At 41.4% G+C, this 21,245-nt stretch overlaps 1 protein-coding gene across 7 annotated transcripts in view; it reads right to left on the bottom strand.

Annotated features, from left to right (window-relative positions):
* Positions 1-18,708, bottom strand: part of esrrb (estrogen-related receptor beta) — a 49,538-nt gene extending 30,830 nt beyond the window's left edge. For 2 of the 7 annotated variants that reach the window (XM_086048690.1, XM_086048691.1), the window contains exons 1-3: positions 14,278-14,749; positions 11,282-11,350; positions 624-1,033 (exon numbers count right to left, since the gene is read on the bottom strand). In XM_086048690.1, coding sequence (XP_085904816.1) covers positions 624-1,033; positions 11,282-11,350; positions 14,278-14,327 — 529 coding nt within the window. In that variant the 5' untranslated portion in view covers positions 14,328-14,749. Of the gene's footprint in view, positions 1-623; positions 1,034-1,405; positions 1,516-11,281; positions 11,351-14,277; positions 14,750-18,580 lie in introns of those variants that run through there. The other 5 variants (XM_086048695.1, XM_086048694.1, XM_086048693.1 and 2 more) reach the window with 5 other exon arrangements.
* Positions 18,709-21,245: the final 2,537 nt, after the last annotated feature.

Raw genomic sequence — 21,245 nt, 5'->3', positions numbered from 1 at the left:
AACATGTAACAACAGAGTGGACCACAACATTTTACAATCTCCTGCGAACGAAGGGCTGAGTGAACTATCTTTATTTCTGTATAGCACACTGTAGGAAGGGTTGATTTAAAGCATATATCATTTTTAACTGGTTATGAAAACAAAGTTCAGTTTTGGGCTCACGTGTCACACTCCTGGACCATGTTTTCTGAGAACAACCCATATATATGACATCTTAATGTATGCCTTTACGCCTTACTCTATCCCCATGTCTTCTATTATAATTTTTGGGCTCGCCAGATGAGTCAGCGTCTCCAAACCCACTACCTTATAGAATGGACTAGGAAGCAAATGTTCTCTTTTAAAAATGGAAATTTTTAAAAATAAGGGTCTTAGTTAAGTTATCGCTGTCCATGAAAATGTACATCAGCCATTATTTGGAATCCAGTATTTCAGTGTTGTATATAGCTACCCAATATTTTAATGAAGATGAATTGTGTATTTTTACACAATGAATATTTGAGAATTAATATACATCAGTGTTGTAATATCAGAGGTGATTTGTAGATGTGTTTCTTGGGTGGAAAAAAAATTCAATTCAGTGTGTTCAAAGTATTGTTGGATGAAGACGAGGAGGAAAATACCTTGTATTGTCCTTTTAAAAAAGGCTTTGCAGGCCTCACAAGAGGCCACACCATAGTGATACCCCGAAGCTATATCTCCACAGACCAGGCACAGCCTCTTGGGGAGGGAGTTCAACATGTATTCGCACTTTATGGACGAATCCTCCATGATGGTGCTGGAGCAGTCGTCATAGCGCTTGCGGCAGGTGCCGGCTCCGAGCCCACCGGGGGTGAACATAGGTGGAGAGTCCAGGCCGTTGGAGTGGCTGTTCATGGTGCTGACATAGCCACCGCTAGCATCAGAGTTGCCGCTGGGACTATGGTGGCTGACCGTGTCGATGACTGAGGACGGACTGGACGGCTCCGTTTTAATGTAGGACCCGCAGCTGGAGGGTAGATGCCGATCATCAGCGGCCATTCTATTCAGCAGCCTGGAAGGTGAGAAATAGGAGGGGGAGGAAGAGGAGAGGCAGACTATTAGCATGTGCTATTATAGAGGAAAACTATGAAGCAAAATGATAGTGACCGTCCCAAGATATTAATGTACCTACATAATACTCTAAAACAGGGCTCCCCAAGCAATGTCCCCTCTAAGTTGCGCGCGTGAGCAATTAGGCACTACTCTCACCCTCTCAGCACAAGGCAAATGTATGCAGTGTATTTAAAAAAGAAATAAAAAATTGAACCTGAGCTGTGTTTGTATTTTGCATTTTCATATTCTCCTCACATAAAGAAATTGAAAAGCTTATTTGGCATATGTGGTTGACGGAGCGGGAAAGAAAAGGCAAGGCGAACACACTTGCCGTGTAATCATTGTCACATGAAAATTGCTCTCCGCCAAAGCCACCCCTAGGAGCAGATGCGGATGCGGTGTTGTCCAGCGTTCGCACTGTCCACTCGTCACGTCACCAATCTGTTCATAACCAATCAACAGAAGGAGCCTCAATGAAATAATTGTGCAGAGACATTTGAAGCATATTACCACGACCCACTTATGACGTGTCGATGTGTCATGCAATTCACATGAGTTCTAGCAGGCCGAGCTGCCGTAAAAAACACAAGTTTCATAAAATACTTAATCCTTAACCAATTCTTAAAAACTAGGGCTAAATTTATAGGTGTCACAAATCAATATTGAATATGTTATATTTTGATTTAGAGGTGGTTTGGCTATTTAGTAACATACCAGAGTCATGTAACATGTTATGATCTCAGGTTTTGGACAGGTGTGGTACTGGTTTGGCCGCAGTGTCCATGTCTGATGTTGCTCACAGTGGTTCAATGAATGATCGGGAAGGTTGTGTGAATGGCCAGAAACATGGAAAATTAGAGGGAACATTGCCCCCAAGCTATGGGCCGTTTGGTAGCGAGCCACAGAGCGTGAATGGACAAAAAATTGAGAATTGATATTCAGAGTCTGAAATAGGTTTTATTTTGAAAATCAGGTGAACCCCCCTGTACCTCTGTCAAAATGTCAGTCATGGAATATGGGAAAAAAATGTCAAAAATTTGTAAAAAAAAAAAAAAAAAACATTCGTTTGGAAGCTTCTTCAAAAAGGGGAACAGGCCAAACAATGAAAGAGAAGAGTCAACAACCTCAGACAACAAAAGGTTATATTCTAACAGACAATAACGGCAGTCATACTTAAGGTTTGGGTTTATTGGTAGTTGTCTTGCACACGTAACCTCTCTGCATAATATGCTGCCACAGGCTCCTAAATGAGGCAATGAAGCTATCAAATCTGCTTTGACACGCAAAGCCCAAGATATAAGGCCCAAGCACCCAGCATTAAGAGACAAGCCACTAGAGTTTTTCAGAGAGAAAAAAGACTGGCACGAGCTCATGTGAGAGACACAACTACATTCAGCGTCATGGCACAATGGTGAGTTGTGTATTTAATCATTTATTATTACCATAATTGTTTCAATGCCAGTCCATTAATGTATGTCTTTACGTTAACCGGTTTCACTGGCACATAAAATATTAGGGACCGCTGCTCTAAAAGACAAGTCTTCACAATGTCACTAACCAAAGAGCAATGACCACACCCATGATTAAATCCAAATATGATGTACAGTTAGTATAGGTGTTCATGTGTGTGCACATATATGAGAAAACACATATCTTGAGCCCTACCAAAACACAAAAAGGGAGTGAAAGTAAAGCAATAATTCTCTAAATTTACACCAAGTACCACCAAAATAAAATACCTGTCTGTCAAAGTACCGCCATCATGACCGACATTAAAATACGGTACTAGTGTAATAGGCAGAGGTGGGCATTCTGTCCCCGGGACGGAACGGACGGACGGAGGGTAAGAACTCTTTTAACCCTTTCATGTATAGTGGTCACTACAGTGGACAGCTATTTAAAAGTTGCTTTCGCCTATATTAATTAATCTAAATTTTTAAAAATATATATTTTTAAAATATTTTTTAAAGGCAGGTTTTCGTCCGTCCCTCTAATCGTCCTTAACCGGGTCAAGTACCGGCTGACGTGCTATGTTGGGTTCTTTAAAAAAGCAAGACTGCTTGCACAACACTGGAGTGCTCTTTTTCATGTGTTTCCTCTCTGCAGTATTATTCTAACAAGCATAGTCTGCCCTCTAGTGGATGCCCATCTCACTAACGAAAAAAAAAAACACTGAAAGGGATGGACCGACGGAATTTAAGTACAGAAGCGCTTTTAAAGGACAAGGACGGACAGGGTCAGAGGACGCTAATTTTTATGAATAATGACGGAGGGACGAGGACGGAAGGTCGCAAACGGAGGACGAATCGGCAAAAAAGGGTTAAGTGCCCAGCTCTGGTTATAGGTGTTCATAAAAAACAAGGCAAAGTTTTTATTCATAATCAATATTATTTTATGTACACTGTAATATTAGTCAGTTTGCATTCCACTCAAACAGTTGTACCACAACAAGACTCAATAGTGGTGTGTTTTGTTACGAGAAGGCGTTTTGAGATATGAAAGTTCCATGTATTCATTACTCAGAACTTGGATTGAGCTTTTCATCTCTCCCGCTCCAAAGAAAATCAAATTTTATATTAGTAGACATAATTTTTTTCTCACTGGCTGCAAACGATGCTCCGCAGTAGCCAATGTCAGCACCTGCTTGGCTCGCTCTCGTCCTCTTAACGCTGCCTCTGCGTGGACAAAGCAACCAGGACGAGCAGTGAGCCATCAACAAACTCTTTATGTCCAAACAAATGATTACTGTGAGCAGTAATCACGCCAAAACAATGAACTAGTGCTGCATTCCCCGCAACCATCAGCCCAGATCTCTTTACTTCTCTCTGCCTCTGCTTCCTTTCTCCCCGTCTCCCGACTCCCTCGTCCAATCACAAATCACACTTGTTTACCTTTTTTACCTCTCAGACAATCGAAAATTACAGAACTCATGAACAATCAGCTCAACGCAACCGCAGGCTTGTAACAATACTCGATGATTATTTTGCGTAGCACCAGAAAGAGCCCCGCGTCCCAACATTTGAGAATCACGGCTCTACACACATATTTCACAGAGCACAGAGGACCTTGGATTGTCTCCTTGAGTCAGCAGTGAACCAAAAGGAAACACGATGACAACATATTGACTTCTCCTCAGTCTGTCTAATAACTGTATTTTGGAGTACACGCAGTCCATGATGTAGCGTGTGCGGGATGAAGTGCAGCATTTTGGATTTGGACAGTAGAATGCACTATAAAATATTCTTTGCTCGCAGTAACAATAGGCCTCTTGCTGTGACCTTTAGCAGTGAACAAATTTGCTCAACTCATTTTTTCTTTCGGCAAATAGAGTAAACCAAATGTGTGTGCTGGGAATAACTCAATGTATTGGGTGTAATGTGAAGATTTTGTGACTTGATGGCAATGTCATACATTTGAAAACAGACACACCCCTTTGCATTAGGTACCATGGTGGGGGTAGAAGGTCACCTGAACTTTCCTACATTAACAAAATTGAGTGTTACATGGTTTATGCAAATTTGACAAATAGGCTACAAGAGAAGAGCAGCAAGTCAGTCAAATTTGGGCCTTAGCACATTACTCCATCAGCATATTGTCAACAAGTAGTAACATTTACATATTTGACATATCAGAATCACATTAACACCGCTGGACTCAAGCTGCCCGCATGGAAGTTTGCTGTCAGTCAGTGAGCGCTTCTTGCTGAGGAGAGGAAACCAGAGGCCTCTGCTATGTCTCCATTCAGTTGGCCAAACTGCCTCTCGCTCTCTGAGGATGATTTAATTGCGAGGGTGGGTGACAGAGAGGTTCAGGCCCAGGGGTCATTGGGTCAACCTTATTTTCTCACCCTGGCTTCCTAGGCCCGTAGAGATGGGGGTCAGTGTGTCAAATTAAATCTCATTCCCCGGTTTCTCTCCCTGCTGTCATGTATATTCATCGGAGCTCCAGGTGCCTACCACTTCTGGAAATTCAAAAAAAAAAAGGTTAACTGCTAAAATAAATAATAAAAAAAAATGCCCCATGTTAAAATCATTGACCTTGAGGAGTAAGCCTGCACAACTCATTTTTGGTCGTCATATGAATGTCCAAACTAAGTTAAAAAATAAAAGATCTTTTAGCTCGATTTAAAATACAAGCATTTTTTATTAGAGATAGCAATGTGTTATTCAGATTTGCTGCTTAAAAAAAAATTCCATTTGCACTCTTAAACGTCCTTGCAGACAGAAATTGAAAGGTGAATCAATTTCATGCCTTTCTAAAATAGAACTTGCCGCTCTTGATAATGAATGCAGATTGCATCTGCGTAAATTAATGCATGGCTCTGTTCATTTGCTTTATGTTCTCTGTTTCAGATGGATATGTGCACCTGTGCGATAGGGCACCTGCACTTGGCTTATTAAAGGCTATATATTAAAACGCAGGCACACAAGATGGCTCCATTTAGCTTTTATTTCACAAATTCAGAGTACGCCTAACCCCGGTTCAAAGGCCATCTTCAGGGTGACACTTAGCATAATTGCATAAGTGTCTTAACTGTTTCGCCTCCAGCTCAATGTGGCCATTTATTATAAATGTTCTGGCTAGAATTCCCTTAACTCATTCTGCTATGACACATTATTCCACTGCTATGCATATGTTTTTAACAAGTCTGCATATATTGATTAATGATACTGAGGGAATACTAACCACTTGAACCTGTGGTATTAATCAAACAGCGGGAAAAAAAAAAATCTATAAATATTCGTGATCTCAAATGGGACCATACTAATTTAAACCTATGAATAAATACCATTGTGCCATGAATTATGAAAACTAAATGTTTTGACAGTCACAATAGGCGGGATTAATATTTCAAAATGTGCGCTACGTGCTAATTAGCAGGTGTGCTACACATTACTGCAGACACCTTCATTCTGTGAAATCTATCATTCTGTTTTACTTCTTTCCTCAAGCTAAGTACAAGCATTTCATATTCCATTGCCTGTCTGCCCAAAGGAGCGCAGCTCTTCTTACTGCTCCCTTTCTCATTTTCCTTCCTGTCTTTTGTCTCCTTTTGTACAGATCAAAATTCATGCTGAGTAGAGGGATGTGTGCGTGCTAACTCACTGCTCACTTTGGTTTTAATCTGATTCCATCCGGCCCTACTAGCAATATTTCAGATCCCGAATATCATTCCACAGGTGCTGCTGTGATCGGGATTAGCTGGCCTAATGACTGTCAATGCTTCTCACATACTCACTGTTCCTAGACATCTGAGAGAAAAAGTGAAGAACACTTGTTCCTCCATGTCTTGACAATTCCTTTCCCTGCAACCAAATCTCAGACGATACTGTCTTGAGAGCAGCTGTGATCTAAATGAGCCAATTTGTAAGAATTCCTGTGAAGACTTTCTTGCTTACTTTAGGAGGACATTGACATTCTCCACTGTAGCTTACGACTCACGTACAAAACACACAGAGCAACGCTACAGGCTCAGCTCACACAGTGAGTGAAACTCATGATGTCTTTTTCTTTACCAGCAAGGCCACCTGATGCCAAAAACACAATTTTAGACCATTTACGAACCTCATCACAAGGTGTCACAAGGCTGCTACCTCAAACTGAGCGGGGATGGGCAGTGGAGGTGGGGGTTGACATCTCCAGGCAGGGTGATGGTGATATCAGATGCCCCAGTAGGGGCGGATCTGTCTAGAAGGCCCTAGGCGATGTGGTCTGATAAGCCACTGGTCCTGGAGTCAAGCGCAGGTAGGACAAACTCAATTAGCTTCTGAAATTCCTCCTCTGAGCCTTGCTCCAGCAGAGTCAAAAACCTACTGGCAGCCGCCATCTTGACCTCTCCTCGAAGGGCTACGACCACCTTTTACCGCTTCAACACACAGCCAGGGACTCATTGGAAAAGCAATGACTGAAGAGGGTGAGGGAGAACCTTCCAGCCAGAAAAAGTCCAATTAAGTTTGCAGGGTGTCTTCACATGGGTGTGAACAGACAAGGAAAAGCACCAGGGCCTCAGAAGGACTTGGAGCCGCCCTTGGGATTCAAATATAAAATCATCTTATACATTAACTATCTTTTTTGCCTAACTGGTCCCACATTAAAGCGGGAAATTAACCCAAACACCTTTTTTCGTAGAATATGTTCCCAGCAGGCCATCTAGTTGGAACACGGCATTCTGATTAATATTGTATTTGTGGAATACGAGTTAAGCAGCAAAATCCACCCCGTTTTAGCCATCTCAGGGGGCGGCCATTTTGTCACTTCTGTCGACTGAAAATGACATCACAACTGCTCAGGGCTCAGGTAACGACCGATCACGGCTCACCTTCAGAAAACAGGTCAGCCGTGATGGAGCGGTTGTGGTGTCATTTTCAGTTGACAGAAGTCACAAAATGGCCGCCCCCAGAGATGAGTAAAAACGGGTGGATTAACTCTTCCACAAACGCAATATTAATCAGAATGCTTTGTTTCAACTAGTGGGCTCGCATAGAACATATTCTGGAAAAAAATGTGTTTGGGGTGACTTCCCCCACTTTAATGACCATTATGGGAATATGGAGGAAATGTAGTCCTGGGGCAAGTGCTTTTCACCGTTGTTGAATGGGCTTTTGTGCTCGTTGATTTAAATGTGTGTTTTTGCTGCAGACAAAATATGAAAGATGGAATCCCAATGGGGAAAAGTGGTCTGCTGTGGTTGCACTCCTTGGGGATACATTTGGATCTATAAAGATGAGGCCCCTAATTTTGCAGATTCTCAATCCTCAATCTTGCTCTGGCATAAACGCGTGGGGTGTGGGTATGTGTGTGTGAATGGGAGGGGCCAGCTCCCATCAAGAACGACAAAAAACAAAGGATAAAGAAGTACAAGAAAAGAGAGAAAAAGAAAGTAAGTGATAAGTGATACTAGAGTGTTTGTGATAACAAAGGAGATTGAGGGTCCCCAATCAATAGTCCATAGGCTGGAGGCTAGTGCTGGGCTCCCATTCCGGGGACCATGCTCTCCGCGGCCTCTACAATTAAGTCTCTCAGTCTCCGGCACAGGATTATATTTAGCTGCTCCACAGCAATGCTGCTATCATCTTTATAAAGCAATGAGCTCACTCCACTACGACAACATGAGCCCCACGCTCCGGCGGCACCATATGATAGCCCAGACCAAGAAGTACTGTAGATCACATCTATTGATCCCCGCCTACCCCCACCTCCTGCTACTTCCTGTTGTGCAGATGATGCTGGCATATAGGCTCTGCTTTTTGTCTGACGTAAACCGTCTGGGCCGCACAGGGCAGATCTAGTTCTTATAAGGGGTGGAGTTCAGGATGTTGATGGAAGCAAATGATGTGTGATAGACATATTGTCAGTGGAGGGATGCGAGAGGCGGGGCCTGGCAAATGACTAAACTTCAGATTTTATAGAGCAAAAAAGTACAATCTTCTTCAGAACCCCAGTGGGGGGACTTCCCTGCAGAATTGAACAGCTCATCATGCTGTATAGAAAAAAAAGAAGCTCATGATAAGTCTAGCCCTCAATGCAGTACATTTGGGATTAAATGTCTAATTGTGTCTTTTCATTTGAAAAGATTAGTTCCCATTACATCTGTTCTGTGACATTGTCATGGTATAATTTGACAACATGAAATTACAATGGCCCGTGAAATATAAAAAGTAATTATCATTCTACTTTTTGACTACTGGTGCTGTGGGAAAACATTTTGACAGTCAAATATTTGGTGTATTAAACATTGGTTTTCGAGCTATTCAAGGTACATCGGATCGCTTACACCCATGGCATTATGTGATTAGTGGGGCCTCATCATCCACTCACAATATTTAAAATAATTGTATTAATAATAATAATACCTATTTTTATCCAAAAGTGTCACGGGAAATTACTTATTTTCACTTAGGCCTATTCGTTCACATCCGACAAAGTGGCATTGAGTTACTGATATACTGACAGAGGTTGTGATACACTGAATTATGTCATATTTTTACTCTAATTGTGTGACACTTAAAAAAGTGGTTTGCGACACATAGAGAAAATAAATAGGTTTTAATCAAAGAAGCATGTGGTATCCTTGAATATGTTTACGTGGGTGCAAAAAGAAATATTATTCTAAAAGGGTTAAGGCTATTTTAAGTCCAGTGTAGCTCGCAGGTTTAAGACACAGTGAGTGTACGTACAGGGGGACAGAGGCATAGCGCCATGCATGAAATTGCTTCATTAATCTTCCTCTGATAGGCTGTTCTTGTTTAGGAGTCAACTCTACCTGCTTGAAACAAAGAGCCTGTCCTGCCTCCACCATAAACTATAATTCCAATCAAAAGAGAAGCCAAACACAAATGGACAAAAACAGCCCTCATATACACAAAATTATTACATGAACACAATTTTTTAAACATAAATAGACATGTACATATTTGTAAAGATAGTCAGTGTAGCCATTAGAAAGCATATCACATAGTGCTAACTGTCTAGAAATGACACTAGCATCAAGTCAGACTTCAAATTCAAAGGACTGTAAATTAATTGATGCTATGACGATGTTTGCGGCTATGGCAGACACCGTCATAGCAATGGCCTCTAGCTTTTTACAAGCTCATCTCCACCAGCTGCCACATATTTCCCATAAATAGTGCTGGTAATAAAAAGGCGGGTGGGCCTTACTGATTTATATGATCGGGTCCGCCACCACACCATTCAGAAATAATTTAACTTTGGGAATATTTCATGAATTAATGTGTCTCTATCAGGGGGCAATCTAAAAACATTTCAGCGCGCACCGTGTCTGGTGTCTGCGGACACATGGCAAGGCAGTGTGGGTGGGGGATCTCAGCCTCCGAGGGGCAGGTTCAACAACCAACCGCTCACTATTTGATTGCACTTAGCCCTGTCGCGGCACTATCCTGAGGAGGCGTTTTAACTCAAGCGTATTTTGTGACTGGCGTCCAAATGGGCCACAAACAGAGCAAAACTGTGAAAAAAAAATGTAAACAGGCATGAGACAACCTGAGGCCTATCTAGTTGATTATGTCGGCACGTTTAACTTTGCTATTTATTTTACATTTTTTGTTCAATGGTTTTTTTTTTTTCAATAACTTGAACATTTCCTGATGTGATGCCGTATATTTCTTTCTCCACACTGTATCAACGCACACACAAGTCCATCACATGCTCACAGCTTTCCAAAGATCATCTCGAAAAAGCACTTTGTGTTAAATTTTGCAGCGGGTGCAAGGCTGGTCCGGCATGCACAGAGGAGACTTGGTGAAGCTGTCAGTAGGAACGGGAGCTGCTGCTGTGACGGACGGTTTCAATATTGATTTCATAAATAAACAAAGCTAACCATCGATCCTAATGTTATTTTGCATTTCAATTACTGCTCAGAAACATAACCTTCAAACAACGGGACGCTCAATACCAATAGCCTTCACTGATAAACACCCATATAGTTATCCCCTTACATCACGTTTTCAACCAAGTGGGACCTAGCGGGACCTTTTGGAGCAGGTGAAACTTTGCAAAGCAAGTTGACGGGTTTTTTTTTTCAACGTTTCCACATTTTAACATTGACGGTTCTTTCTTGAGTTATTTTAGGGAACTTTTATGAGCAATGTGGGCCAATGTGAGTGTTTGTGAATGCAAAAGTGTGTCTGCAAATGAAGAGGAGCCCTTCACTGTTGGAGCAACAGGAAGAAGTGCTGACACGCTGTGTCAGTGATAGCACTCGGCTGCCACAAGGGCATAAGAGCCCACGTAGGCTAGCATTATCCTTGTAGACTAATGGACCTGGTTATTTTTAAACAGATTCTCGCACTGAGGCGGAGGTCTCCAATGTTACCGTGGAAGAGAAATTAGTAAGGGCACGTGTGATGATGCTAGGTAGTGATGCAAAAATTGCATTGTTATAGCTAATCACTGAGCTAAATGTCCACATTAAGGGACAGCGGCTTATGTTAAATAAATGTCTAAAATTTTATTAAAGTGGCTTGAACAAATCTACTATTTCACATGAGAAATCAGGTCAGTACGTTTCATTTCTGTGTAAACACTTGTATGGTTGTTTTGTGCTGACAAAAAGAAAAAAACAGTGGGCATCCGTGGAGTGTTAATATACTCTGCATCCCCATTTGGCCTGGGGACTCACTCTCCCTCCCCCCCTTCATCTCAATCTGAGTGACACATTTACAGTGAAAGTAATGATACTAGATACCAGAAATGAGAAGGCTCCAGCGTGGCCAGTGGACTCAGGAATCTCTCTAATGAATTGGACAACAAAGCCCTGTTGGTACAAGGAAGAAGTATTTAGAATGGGGTGACAAACTGAATTTATAGACATCATAGACGCCACAATGCCTCCTAAATGCAGGCGGCATGGGAGAAGGAGGGCCGGTCAGCTGGGGCGGCAGCTTCAGGGGCTACAGAGGCTCTCGCGTCTCCTAGCGGGGTGGCCATTCTCAGCCAGGAGCCTCTTTTTGTAATGTATTCTCAAACCAAATTATCGTAAGATGATCCCATCTGGATAGTGTCTGTGCGCGGCTGCTTTGGTTACCCACCATTGCCTCTACCCTGCGATAGCATCTCCATGAAGACAGCAGAAATCTGATTAGCCCAACAACAATGAAACACTTGGTCAAAGAGCAAAGAGCTTTTAACTTAAGATACACTAATGTAATTCCCTCTCCTTGTTTTCTGAAACCTAATAACAATCTATCGGATGGTGTTTGCAGGCTCCAATGCAGCACGAGCTGGGAATAATGTCAAATAAATTCAAATCTAATCCATCAACGTTTGCTAACTTCTTTCTGTTTGTCTACAGAAATACATGAAAAAGGTCTAGCGGTAATTTCATGAGGGGCTAGGGTGGATAGCGCTGTTGACTGTTTGAAGCAGTGGCGATGCTGGGCTTAAGGAAAGCCAGCGTGTTGATGGAACATTTAAGACCACAGAGAAGTCACATGCTGACTGGCTGAAAGCTCCACCAGCAACGTTCAACTATTAGCATAAAGGAAAGACTTGACTCAGTCGCAACTTCAGGAAAAATAATAATGGTCTGGCCAAATAAATAAATATGTAGACATTTATTAAACATATCCATAAATTTAAGGTGCTATTATTTCAAAATAAAAGTCTGCCGTCTGCTAACAGTTTAGGCACTGGTGAGGTCATGCTCTAGTGATTTTTTAATGGTACCGTTTTATTGACACAGAATCCATCCTGTGCATCTGACTAATCCTCTCTTCCAACCTTCGAAGTCCCGTTCAGCCTTAAGTGTGTGTGATTTAAACACCAATGAACATTGAACAGAAGAGGGCTGCTTCTTAACTTAAATCACAACTTCAAACAAAAAAGAAATACAGGAGAAAATGTATTTAAGTGTTTTAAGGTTGACGAGGGAACAATAATGCTCTCTTTATATTGTCTGTGCCTTGGCAGGAGGTGCATCTAATCATTGATTTTATAGGACATATTTCCCAATATTTATACAGTACATTATGCATGTTCATTATTCAGCTTTAGACTGAAAATTCCATGTGAAATATTATGAAAATGTAAGTATAAATAAGGGTAAGAAAATGTGTAAATGTGTTCACATTGAGTTGTAATTGAAAAGGCTGTTATGATTTTGCCTGTTCTGAAATAATATCTGTGGTAGGGAAGAAAAGTTGAGTTGAACAAAAGTGAAACAAACATTACAAAAATCATTTGAAGTACATATGAAACGTGAAATATGCTGTTCTTGCTAATGTAAGGTATGTTGAATTTGTCTTGGAAATATTTTTTTACAAATATAATGACTGGATTCTTCCTCCTACTTTGCAGATAATTATTGAGAAACACAATTAATTTCACACATACACATTTCACTAAACTAAGGAGTAAGGCACAGAACGTAGTAAGTAGTCTGAAAAGCTGCTTTGAAATAATACCAGTGGTTTTATTGTTTTGTTTAAGTTAGATTTATGCCTTAGGGTATTACGTCTGGTGTGTTTCAGACACACCGATTTTCTAAATAATTTGACAGTTTTTAAAATATGAGAAAAATGAAATGCATTAATGGAACAAAGTTAATTGGGCACAATTGTATTACCGGCACAAATTATGGAAGTTGCAGTTACTCAAGCAAAGCAAACCATATGTAGAAAAGGAGGATTTATTAAAGAAAAGCAAGTCCACAGCTCTTCAACTTTCCTTCTGTTATCTAAAACGATATATCCACTCTCACTAAACATAAAAATTAATAAAATAAAGTGTGCTGAATTAGGCAGCAATTAATGTTAATGTCTGAAAACTTTTATCTTTTGAACTGGCAGAGAATTTCATACAGTTAAGAAAGGGGCACAATCATTTCTGAAATAAAATGTAAATTATGTTTAATTAATAATTTAGATATGTTCAGCTGTCCGAGTGGATTTTTGCCCAATTGTACATTTTGAGTAAATGAACAACCCTTGAGAAAATATTTACCTTTAAGGCTTGCCAATATGTTGTTTATTTTAATTTGTAGATTTCAAACTCGGTATTGGGTAAGTTTAATTTTGGCTTAAGTACTGAACAAAATAAAAAATAAAAAATGTTGCACGTATATAATTTGCACATTTACAAATTGTGCGAGAGGTGCAGCAATGTCAGATGAGGTGGATCAGAGTGTTGAGCAGAGGTGGCAGCTTGTTTTGCGCGCCGCTGCTGGGACAGAGAAGCCAGCCACCGTTCCTGTTCTTTTGTTCATTTTGTCCTGGTCTTCACTGTGTAATTTATCCTCTCCACTGCTATATACATTTACTTTCATCCCCAAACCTCAAGTATTGTTCCCTCATTTATTTATATACAGTCAAACTGATCCCCTGAAGTAATTAAAAAGCTGTGACGCTTTCATTATACAATATAACTTCATTGGTCGTCCACGCTCAGAATTGAACATGCCAAGGCAGTCATAAAAGATGCAGTCAAGCAATGAAGCGACACACACATGCTCACACATAGTTTCTTTTGCCCTGTTGCTTGATACAGTCACCTAAACTCCATCCGGAGTGGTTGATATAAGAAGATATATGAACAAGAAAAGTTTATGTGCTAAAAAAGTGGCATTGACAGAAAAGTGCAGGCAAAGTGAAACAAGACATAACATGAACCGAAGCGCAATAAAGATCACGGGGAGGTGTTAAAATGAAAAAGTGAAGGAAGGGAAGGAAGAAAGAGTGCACCTACTGGTTATGATAGCTGAGAGGGTCTGGGAGACAAAGTTCTGAAATGTCCATCAGTCCAGTTTTAGCATTCCAGGAATGAGAGGAAGAGGAAAGAGGAAACAATTGAGAGCCGCTTCTTCCGCCAAATGACAGCGGAGCAGCCTCAGAGACGTTGCTGGCGAAAAGCCCCTCCGGCAGCGCTTCCCCCAGCCTGCACAGGTATGTTGGACTCTGATGGACTGAGAGGCTGCGCGCATGAGTAACGGGACATGTGTGTTGTCGTGTATGTGTTTTGGGTCTAGATGTGTGGCAAGAAGACTGCGTCTCTGATTGTAGAAGAGTGCATGTGTGTGTAGGGCAGAGAGGGAGGCAGGGGGCAGAGAGTGAGAGAGCAAGAGAGAGAGAGCGAGAGAGAGGCGCGGAGGCAGTGGCGGGATAAGGACTGAGATGGAGAGCGCAGGAGAGCGCCAGCGAGAGGAATGACTCTTTCCACAGGCGGGATAGGGCTCTTTAAGACTCAAGGGCTTGATGAATATGGAACAGCTGCTGTTGGCTGGCTCCGAGGGGGAGGACTTAAAGTGACAGAGGGGCCGGCACAGCGCCGGGGAGGAGGGATCCAAAATGCTCACACGCTCTCTCCGCGCTATGCATGGACGTAACACACACGCACACATAACAAGTGATCACATCACAACAGACCCTGAACACACGTAACAATTCAAGCTGCACAAAACTTCAAAAATATAGCTAGGCAAGATGGCGACCTGATTCGGTGCAAGTGTCAGCACAAACGTAGACGCGAGGCCAAACGTTACAAAACATCAAATTGTACACCTTCATGGATCCCTACCAACTGCATATTTTTATTGGTCGCTGAGAAAATTACGAACATGATGACAAATCACTTGTTGTTTTTTTCTATCCAGAGTCACGCTCAAAGGCAACGTAAGGCAACCTTACATTGGAGAATCACTTTCTGAAAAGCAGGGGTCACCAACCTAGCTACTTTTTGGGTACTGATTAATCACTGCCAGACATTTCCAGACCCTCTTTTACCCTAACATTTGAAAAAATATGAAGTTCCTGAGATTGAATAGCTGGACTGTGAAAAGACAAGTAAATTTGTCAATGGCAGTGAATGAGTTAATGCAAAGGACTACTAGTTTGATATACGCTTCTGAAATACAGTGGAACCTGGGTTTAGATATCACCTGGTTTACAAACATTTAAAAAAAAAAAAATTACCTCAAGTTACACACTATTTTCCGTTTACGAAAAGTCTTGGCAGGGCCGCAAAAGGCTCAGAAGTTCATGCTCGCGCCGCATAAACATCATTGGATCCCTGCTTCAGGTGTCTTTGTATTTTTCATTTTACTGGCCACCACATCCCACAATGCAATGCACAAGCTGTGTTGCATTGTGGGATGTGGTGGCTATTTAGGGCTACATTCCTTTACCCCAAAAGACTCAGACACAACAGAGTGATTTGCGCGCAAACCCACTGTTATGTCATCGTCATAAATTGCCGTTTCACCTATTTCAATATTGCACAGAATTTCATTTTCATCCACACAACTATCAAAATGAGGGCAATATATTGTTCTGCGGCTGGATCAGATTAATAGAGTTTCCATTTGTTTAATTGGAAAACATTACCTCAGTATGCAAACAGGTTCAAATTTGCAGGTTTCACTGTAACAAAATTTCTCAAATTACCTTTAATATTTTGCTACATTGTCACTAATTATTCATGATGACACTGATCATGTTAATTATTTCCCACAATCATCCTCACCAGTGATTTAAAAAGGTCGGAAATCGATAAATATCAATATGGAGTACTTTATTTCTATAAATCCCTGCAAGTGTTTACATTTTCAAATGTTCCCTTTTACAACATTGTCTATGAATGTTGGAAGCTACTCATGTGGTCTTTTGTGGCTACCTGGTGCCCCCCGCTCTCTAGAGTAAAAATCACAAACCAAAGTCTGGGATGGAAATGTTGAAACAGTTGAAAAGAAGTTCCAATGATAGTTCAGCAGCTTACTTCGCCGTGAACTTGACAATTACAGTCAAAAGAAAACTGCCGCGTGCATGTTTAAAAGCGTCACCAAATGGGGCTGCGTAGCACACGAAAGAGTGCGATGCAACCTAAGCCACACACAGTATGGAGGCGACACCACACAGTCGAGTGCGTTCGCAGCACTTCAGTTTCAAAAAGCAATAGCTTTCAAACCACTAAGGACAGTTAATGTATTTATTGAGCTGTGTCGCTGGCTCCATTTGCGGGTGTTACATGTGAGGGAGCATTGTGAACCTTTCGACACCTGCGAGAGATGATCTCAAGTCATAACTCATGGTGTGGAGGCCCATCACCTTCTAAAGCAGCGGAAAATCCAGCTCTGCTCCTCTAACCCCGGCTTTAGAAGCGCCTGTGTTTCCGTGTTGATCAAGCTCAGTAAGAATGCAGAGAATGCAGATAGCATTTCACAGTCAGCGAGTGTCGCCGTGTTACTGTATCCCCACGTTGTAAGAGCCGAGCTTATGGCATCTTTTGGGGAAAACGAGTAGCAGCAACTCGGCAAAAAGCCCTTCGGAGTTGCGACTGCAGCCGCAGTTGTGCAAAGTTGCTCTCGATGCAGGTGGCAGCAGCTCGGAAGCAGAAAGAAGGCAAAAGGCTTCATGCGGAGCTTGTGCTGGATCCAGAGCAGGAACAGTATAACCCCTGGAGAGGAATCCTGTTCCATTCATCGGCTCACGTTTCTATAATCAATGCAAAAACATCACGCAATCCCTATTGATCATCACAGGCCTATTGATGTGCAACAATAGTGTCTCCACAGTGGCACTCATTTCACAGCATCTGCCCCTCTTTTTTGGGGGACAAAAACAAATGACTAAATAAATTCAATCCAATTAAGACTGGTGCCAAATCCAGCACCTGTCAGCCTAATTCCTGGGATAGGAATAAACACACTGTCAAACAGAGTTGTAAGACCCCAATAAGACAGCACACCACAGACAGGGATGGAAATAAAACGGAGGGTGCAAAGCAGATGATGCTATGCCTCCATGTAAGGCTTGTTGATTTATGTTGAGCCGGAAGTCAAAAAACCTGGATGAGCCCAAGGGGAATCAGAAGAAGTGGTGATACTGTCATGACACAAGGCAAAATTGTATTATCCTGGTATCTAACCTGAATACTGCCTTTCACCTTGGTGACTGCCTCCATGAGACAAATCTCATATCTGTATGTTTTCATGTGGCTTGCCAAAGCTTTTAAGTGACATCCTGACTTGTGTCGCGTCGTGTGAGCTATGAAAGCCCCGCTGAAAGCTGCTATCGCGCCTCCTTATCAGCTCTGTTATGAAAAATCACAGCATGTGACAGTTGATTTGACAGAAAGGGATCTGATAGAAATAAAGAATAGAGCCACGTGAGGCCGGCACTCGATCACACAGCATGAAAAGTTAAAGCAGTAACAGGAGTAGGACTGAGGCTGATTATGTAATCTGTTGGAATCGTTACGTGTTTAAAAAAAATAAGTGTTTCTTTTGTCAGAGTCTCAGTCAAACCAACCTGTGTTCATACCGTAAGTGTGGACTGCTATGTAAAAAGTGACACATTTGAAAAAACGTGGAGCAAAGTGTTCAACAATGTATGTGCCACCTCAACATGTCAAATAAGGAAACAAATGGCAATTCCAATCTGGTTTACTGCTAAGGTTAGCTTGTGGAATCTATCCAGCAGTAATTTACTTATATTTATTAACTTTTTTTTTTTTACCTCCACTGAAAATACAGAATGCTAAATTTTAAATGATATATTGAGTAACTTGAATGACATTAAAAGCATGATTTTTTTTTTTAATTGGAATGTAACTCAAGGCTATCTGTGCATTAGATTGAGTTAAAATATAAGGGCAAAGTTAGTCAACTTATGTGACATCTCTCAAGGAGTAAAGATGACTTCATGTGGCACTTTCAACGCTTCAAATAAGAAAATATGTGGTCATTCCAATCCGGTGTACTGCTGATGGAAAACATACTGTGCAAATATTACAATATTCATTACTTTTTATCATTGGAAAAATACGCACAACTAAATTGCAATCGATCGAGTTTTTGAGGCAATCCATATGTAAATATAAAGTGCGGAGGTGCACTGTAAACAATTAGAACTGCGCGCTCACTTGCGACAGGCCGACCTAAATAGCTAAAGATGCGTCATTTAAGGAAAAGGAAAACAATGAAACAACTGAGGTTAAAAGTAGCATGGGAAAACAGACAACAGGAGAAATGTCGGCTCTTTGACGTATAAAGTACCTTTCTATGACATGTCACTGTCCCAAGCGACACGCGTAATGTCAAGGAAGTGATGTCTGTCCGGTCTCTCTGCCACTGGAGGTACAGTTGTGGTGGTACGCAGGATGTTTCGGTGGGTGGTATGTTGCCTCTGTGATTCCAGGACGCCCCGTACAGCTGTCACACGCCGGAGCCTCACTGGCAACTCCGCCTCCGGCGCGAGACGATTTATTAAAACAAACTCCCCCACCGGCAAACGAGCCGCATGAGTCTGGTCAAACAGAAGCGGTGTCACAACAGGTTCAAGACGTCAGTGTTCCGTGATTCGCGTTCATGAAAATGTTTTAGAATGTTTGTGTTTTATCCGAATGAGGGAAAAAGTCGGTATCATTAAAAATACAAATAAATCAGATGGATGTTATTTTAATAGAGTTTAGAAAATTTAGTTTGTTACTAAATTGCCATGGGGGATAATTGATGGAACCCAACTTTGTGTCTTTTATGCCAAAAAGGTAAATATATTTCCAACTGTAAGCAGCGGTAACTTTGATTGTGCAAGCAGACAGTGACAAACGTTTGTTCCACTAAGACATATGTGTCAAACTCAAGGCTCAAGGTCCAGATCTGGCCTACCGCATCCCTTATGTGGCCCGCTAAAGCAAATAAGTTGCTTCTTAAATGTAAAACGGTTTGTCCTTTTCATTTTGGAATAGAGAGAGAGAGAGAGAGAGAGTGAGGGGGGCGGGGGGGTGAGAGAGTAACAACATAGTGAAGTGACTATACATATAATATTGTTTAAACAGCCGTAACGATCTTCTGAGGAAAGACCTCAAATTTGAATGATAGAATGATCAGGGGGATAACGTTAAAAAAATAACAGTGGAGGAATATTAATCAATATGATACTAATGCAATGAACAAAAAGCTCTGAATTATTTTCAAGGTATAGCTTTTACCAGGGCAGAGCCTACAGTTTGCACCTCTGACGACCTCAGCTGTGGGCTCCGGCTTGCACGGAGCAGTAAATAGTGCTATCATCTCCACTAGAGGGAGGGCTATCTCGCAACAAAGCCACAGAGGACTACAGTAGAGGTGCTCTTTTTTTCCCCTCTCTCACACACAAAGACAGTGTTATTCATAAGGTAGATGAATGACAGCCAGAAGAGTGCCAACAAGCAGGCACACAATGGGCACTCAACTACTCTGACTTGTGAGCACAAAAAGCTTCTCCCTTACAAACATGTAATTACTGTCCCTAATAGATTAATTCATGCTGAAAGATAGAAATTGACTCCAGACTATTGATGGAATCATTTCAGGGAGCAAATTAAGTGACATTAAAAGAATGATATTGCCACCCATGAAAGCATCATTGATTCTTTTCTAATGCAATTAACTGTATTTGAAAATGGGACCTGAACATTGAGCCGTACACCACGAGTACTGAGGATCACTTCATTTGAGAGAGATATAAAGACCAAATTATCCCATCAAAGAGAAAATCTATAAATGTAATGGCGCAGCACTTTAGCGCCAAGGAACCACAAAGGGATCCCGTTCACTTTCCTCTGTTTGGAGTCGTAACTCAGTGGTTACACAAAAACACAGTAGATTAAGCTACCCAATTTTCCTTTATAAAAACGTGTCTCCTTTTTTTGACAGACTTAAACGTTAAAATGTGAAATGTATTTATCCAAAGAGCTCTGTTCACAAAAGAGCACAATTTTTATCATGACAAAACCATGCCATGCCATCCCATCTGCAGGCTCTGTTATGTGCCATATTCATGTTTTGTATCAAGCTGCCTAGAATATATTCAAAATGTGTTGCACATTGCAGTTCCATTTCAAACCGTGATAACCGTGCTGTGCTTGTGTGGATTTACTCTGAGTACTCCGCCTTCCTCCCGCATTCCAAAAATATCCTGTTAAGAGAAGATTCTAAATTGTCTTTTGGCGTGAATGTGACTGTGAATGGTTGTTTGACTATATGAACCTTGTAAATGACTGGTGACCAGTCAATTTAGTACCACACAACCCTAACCAACGTCTTCTGGGATTAGGCTCCAGCTCACAATAGAAAACAGACGACGGGAAGTACGTAATGAACTGATTTTACAATAAACATTGTTGTTGGATTTGAAACCGTTGGTGAAAAAAATCAGTCTGAGGAAATGAATTGTTTTAATACAATACAATTGTATTTATATAGTGCATTTCATAACAGCTAGAGCTGTAATAAAGCACTTTACAAACGATACAATGAATTAAAAAAAAACAATAAAAGGCTGTGTTACATGTATTAATACATATAGATATAAATAAATAATATATAAAATATAAATACAAATATAAATAAATAAAGCCAATAAATGAACATAAAACACTATATACAATTGACACCGGAAAAGAGCCTAAAATTTCAGGTCTGATCAAAAGCCAGAGAAAAGACATGTGTCTTCAACCGGGTTTTAAAATTGGACAGAGAGAGGGGGCTTGTCTAACAACCAATGGGGGGGTCATTCCAGAGGGAAGGACCAGCGACAGAAAAGGCTCAATCGCCTCTGAGGCTCCGCTTGGTCCTCGAGCAGTGCCTGGTCCGCAGACCTGAGGCTGCGGGTAGGTGCATAGGAGTGGAGGAGCTCGGAGAGGTACGCCGGGGCGAGGCCATTCAATGATTAAAAGAC

This window comes from Filicampus tigris, chromosome 13 (genome assembly GCF_054856515.1).
Source record: "Filicampus tigris isolate MCC_2025a chromosome 13, RoL_Ftig_1.0, whole genome shotgun sequence".
NCBI classification, from domain to species: Eukaryota; Metazoa; Chordata; class Actinopteri; order Syngnathiformes; family Syngnathidae; genus Filicampus; species Filicampus tigris.
Note: the sequence above shows the minus strand (reverse complement) of the source record. Positions and strands in the feature narration are given on the sequence as shown.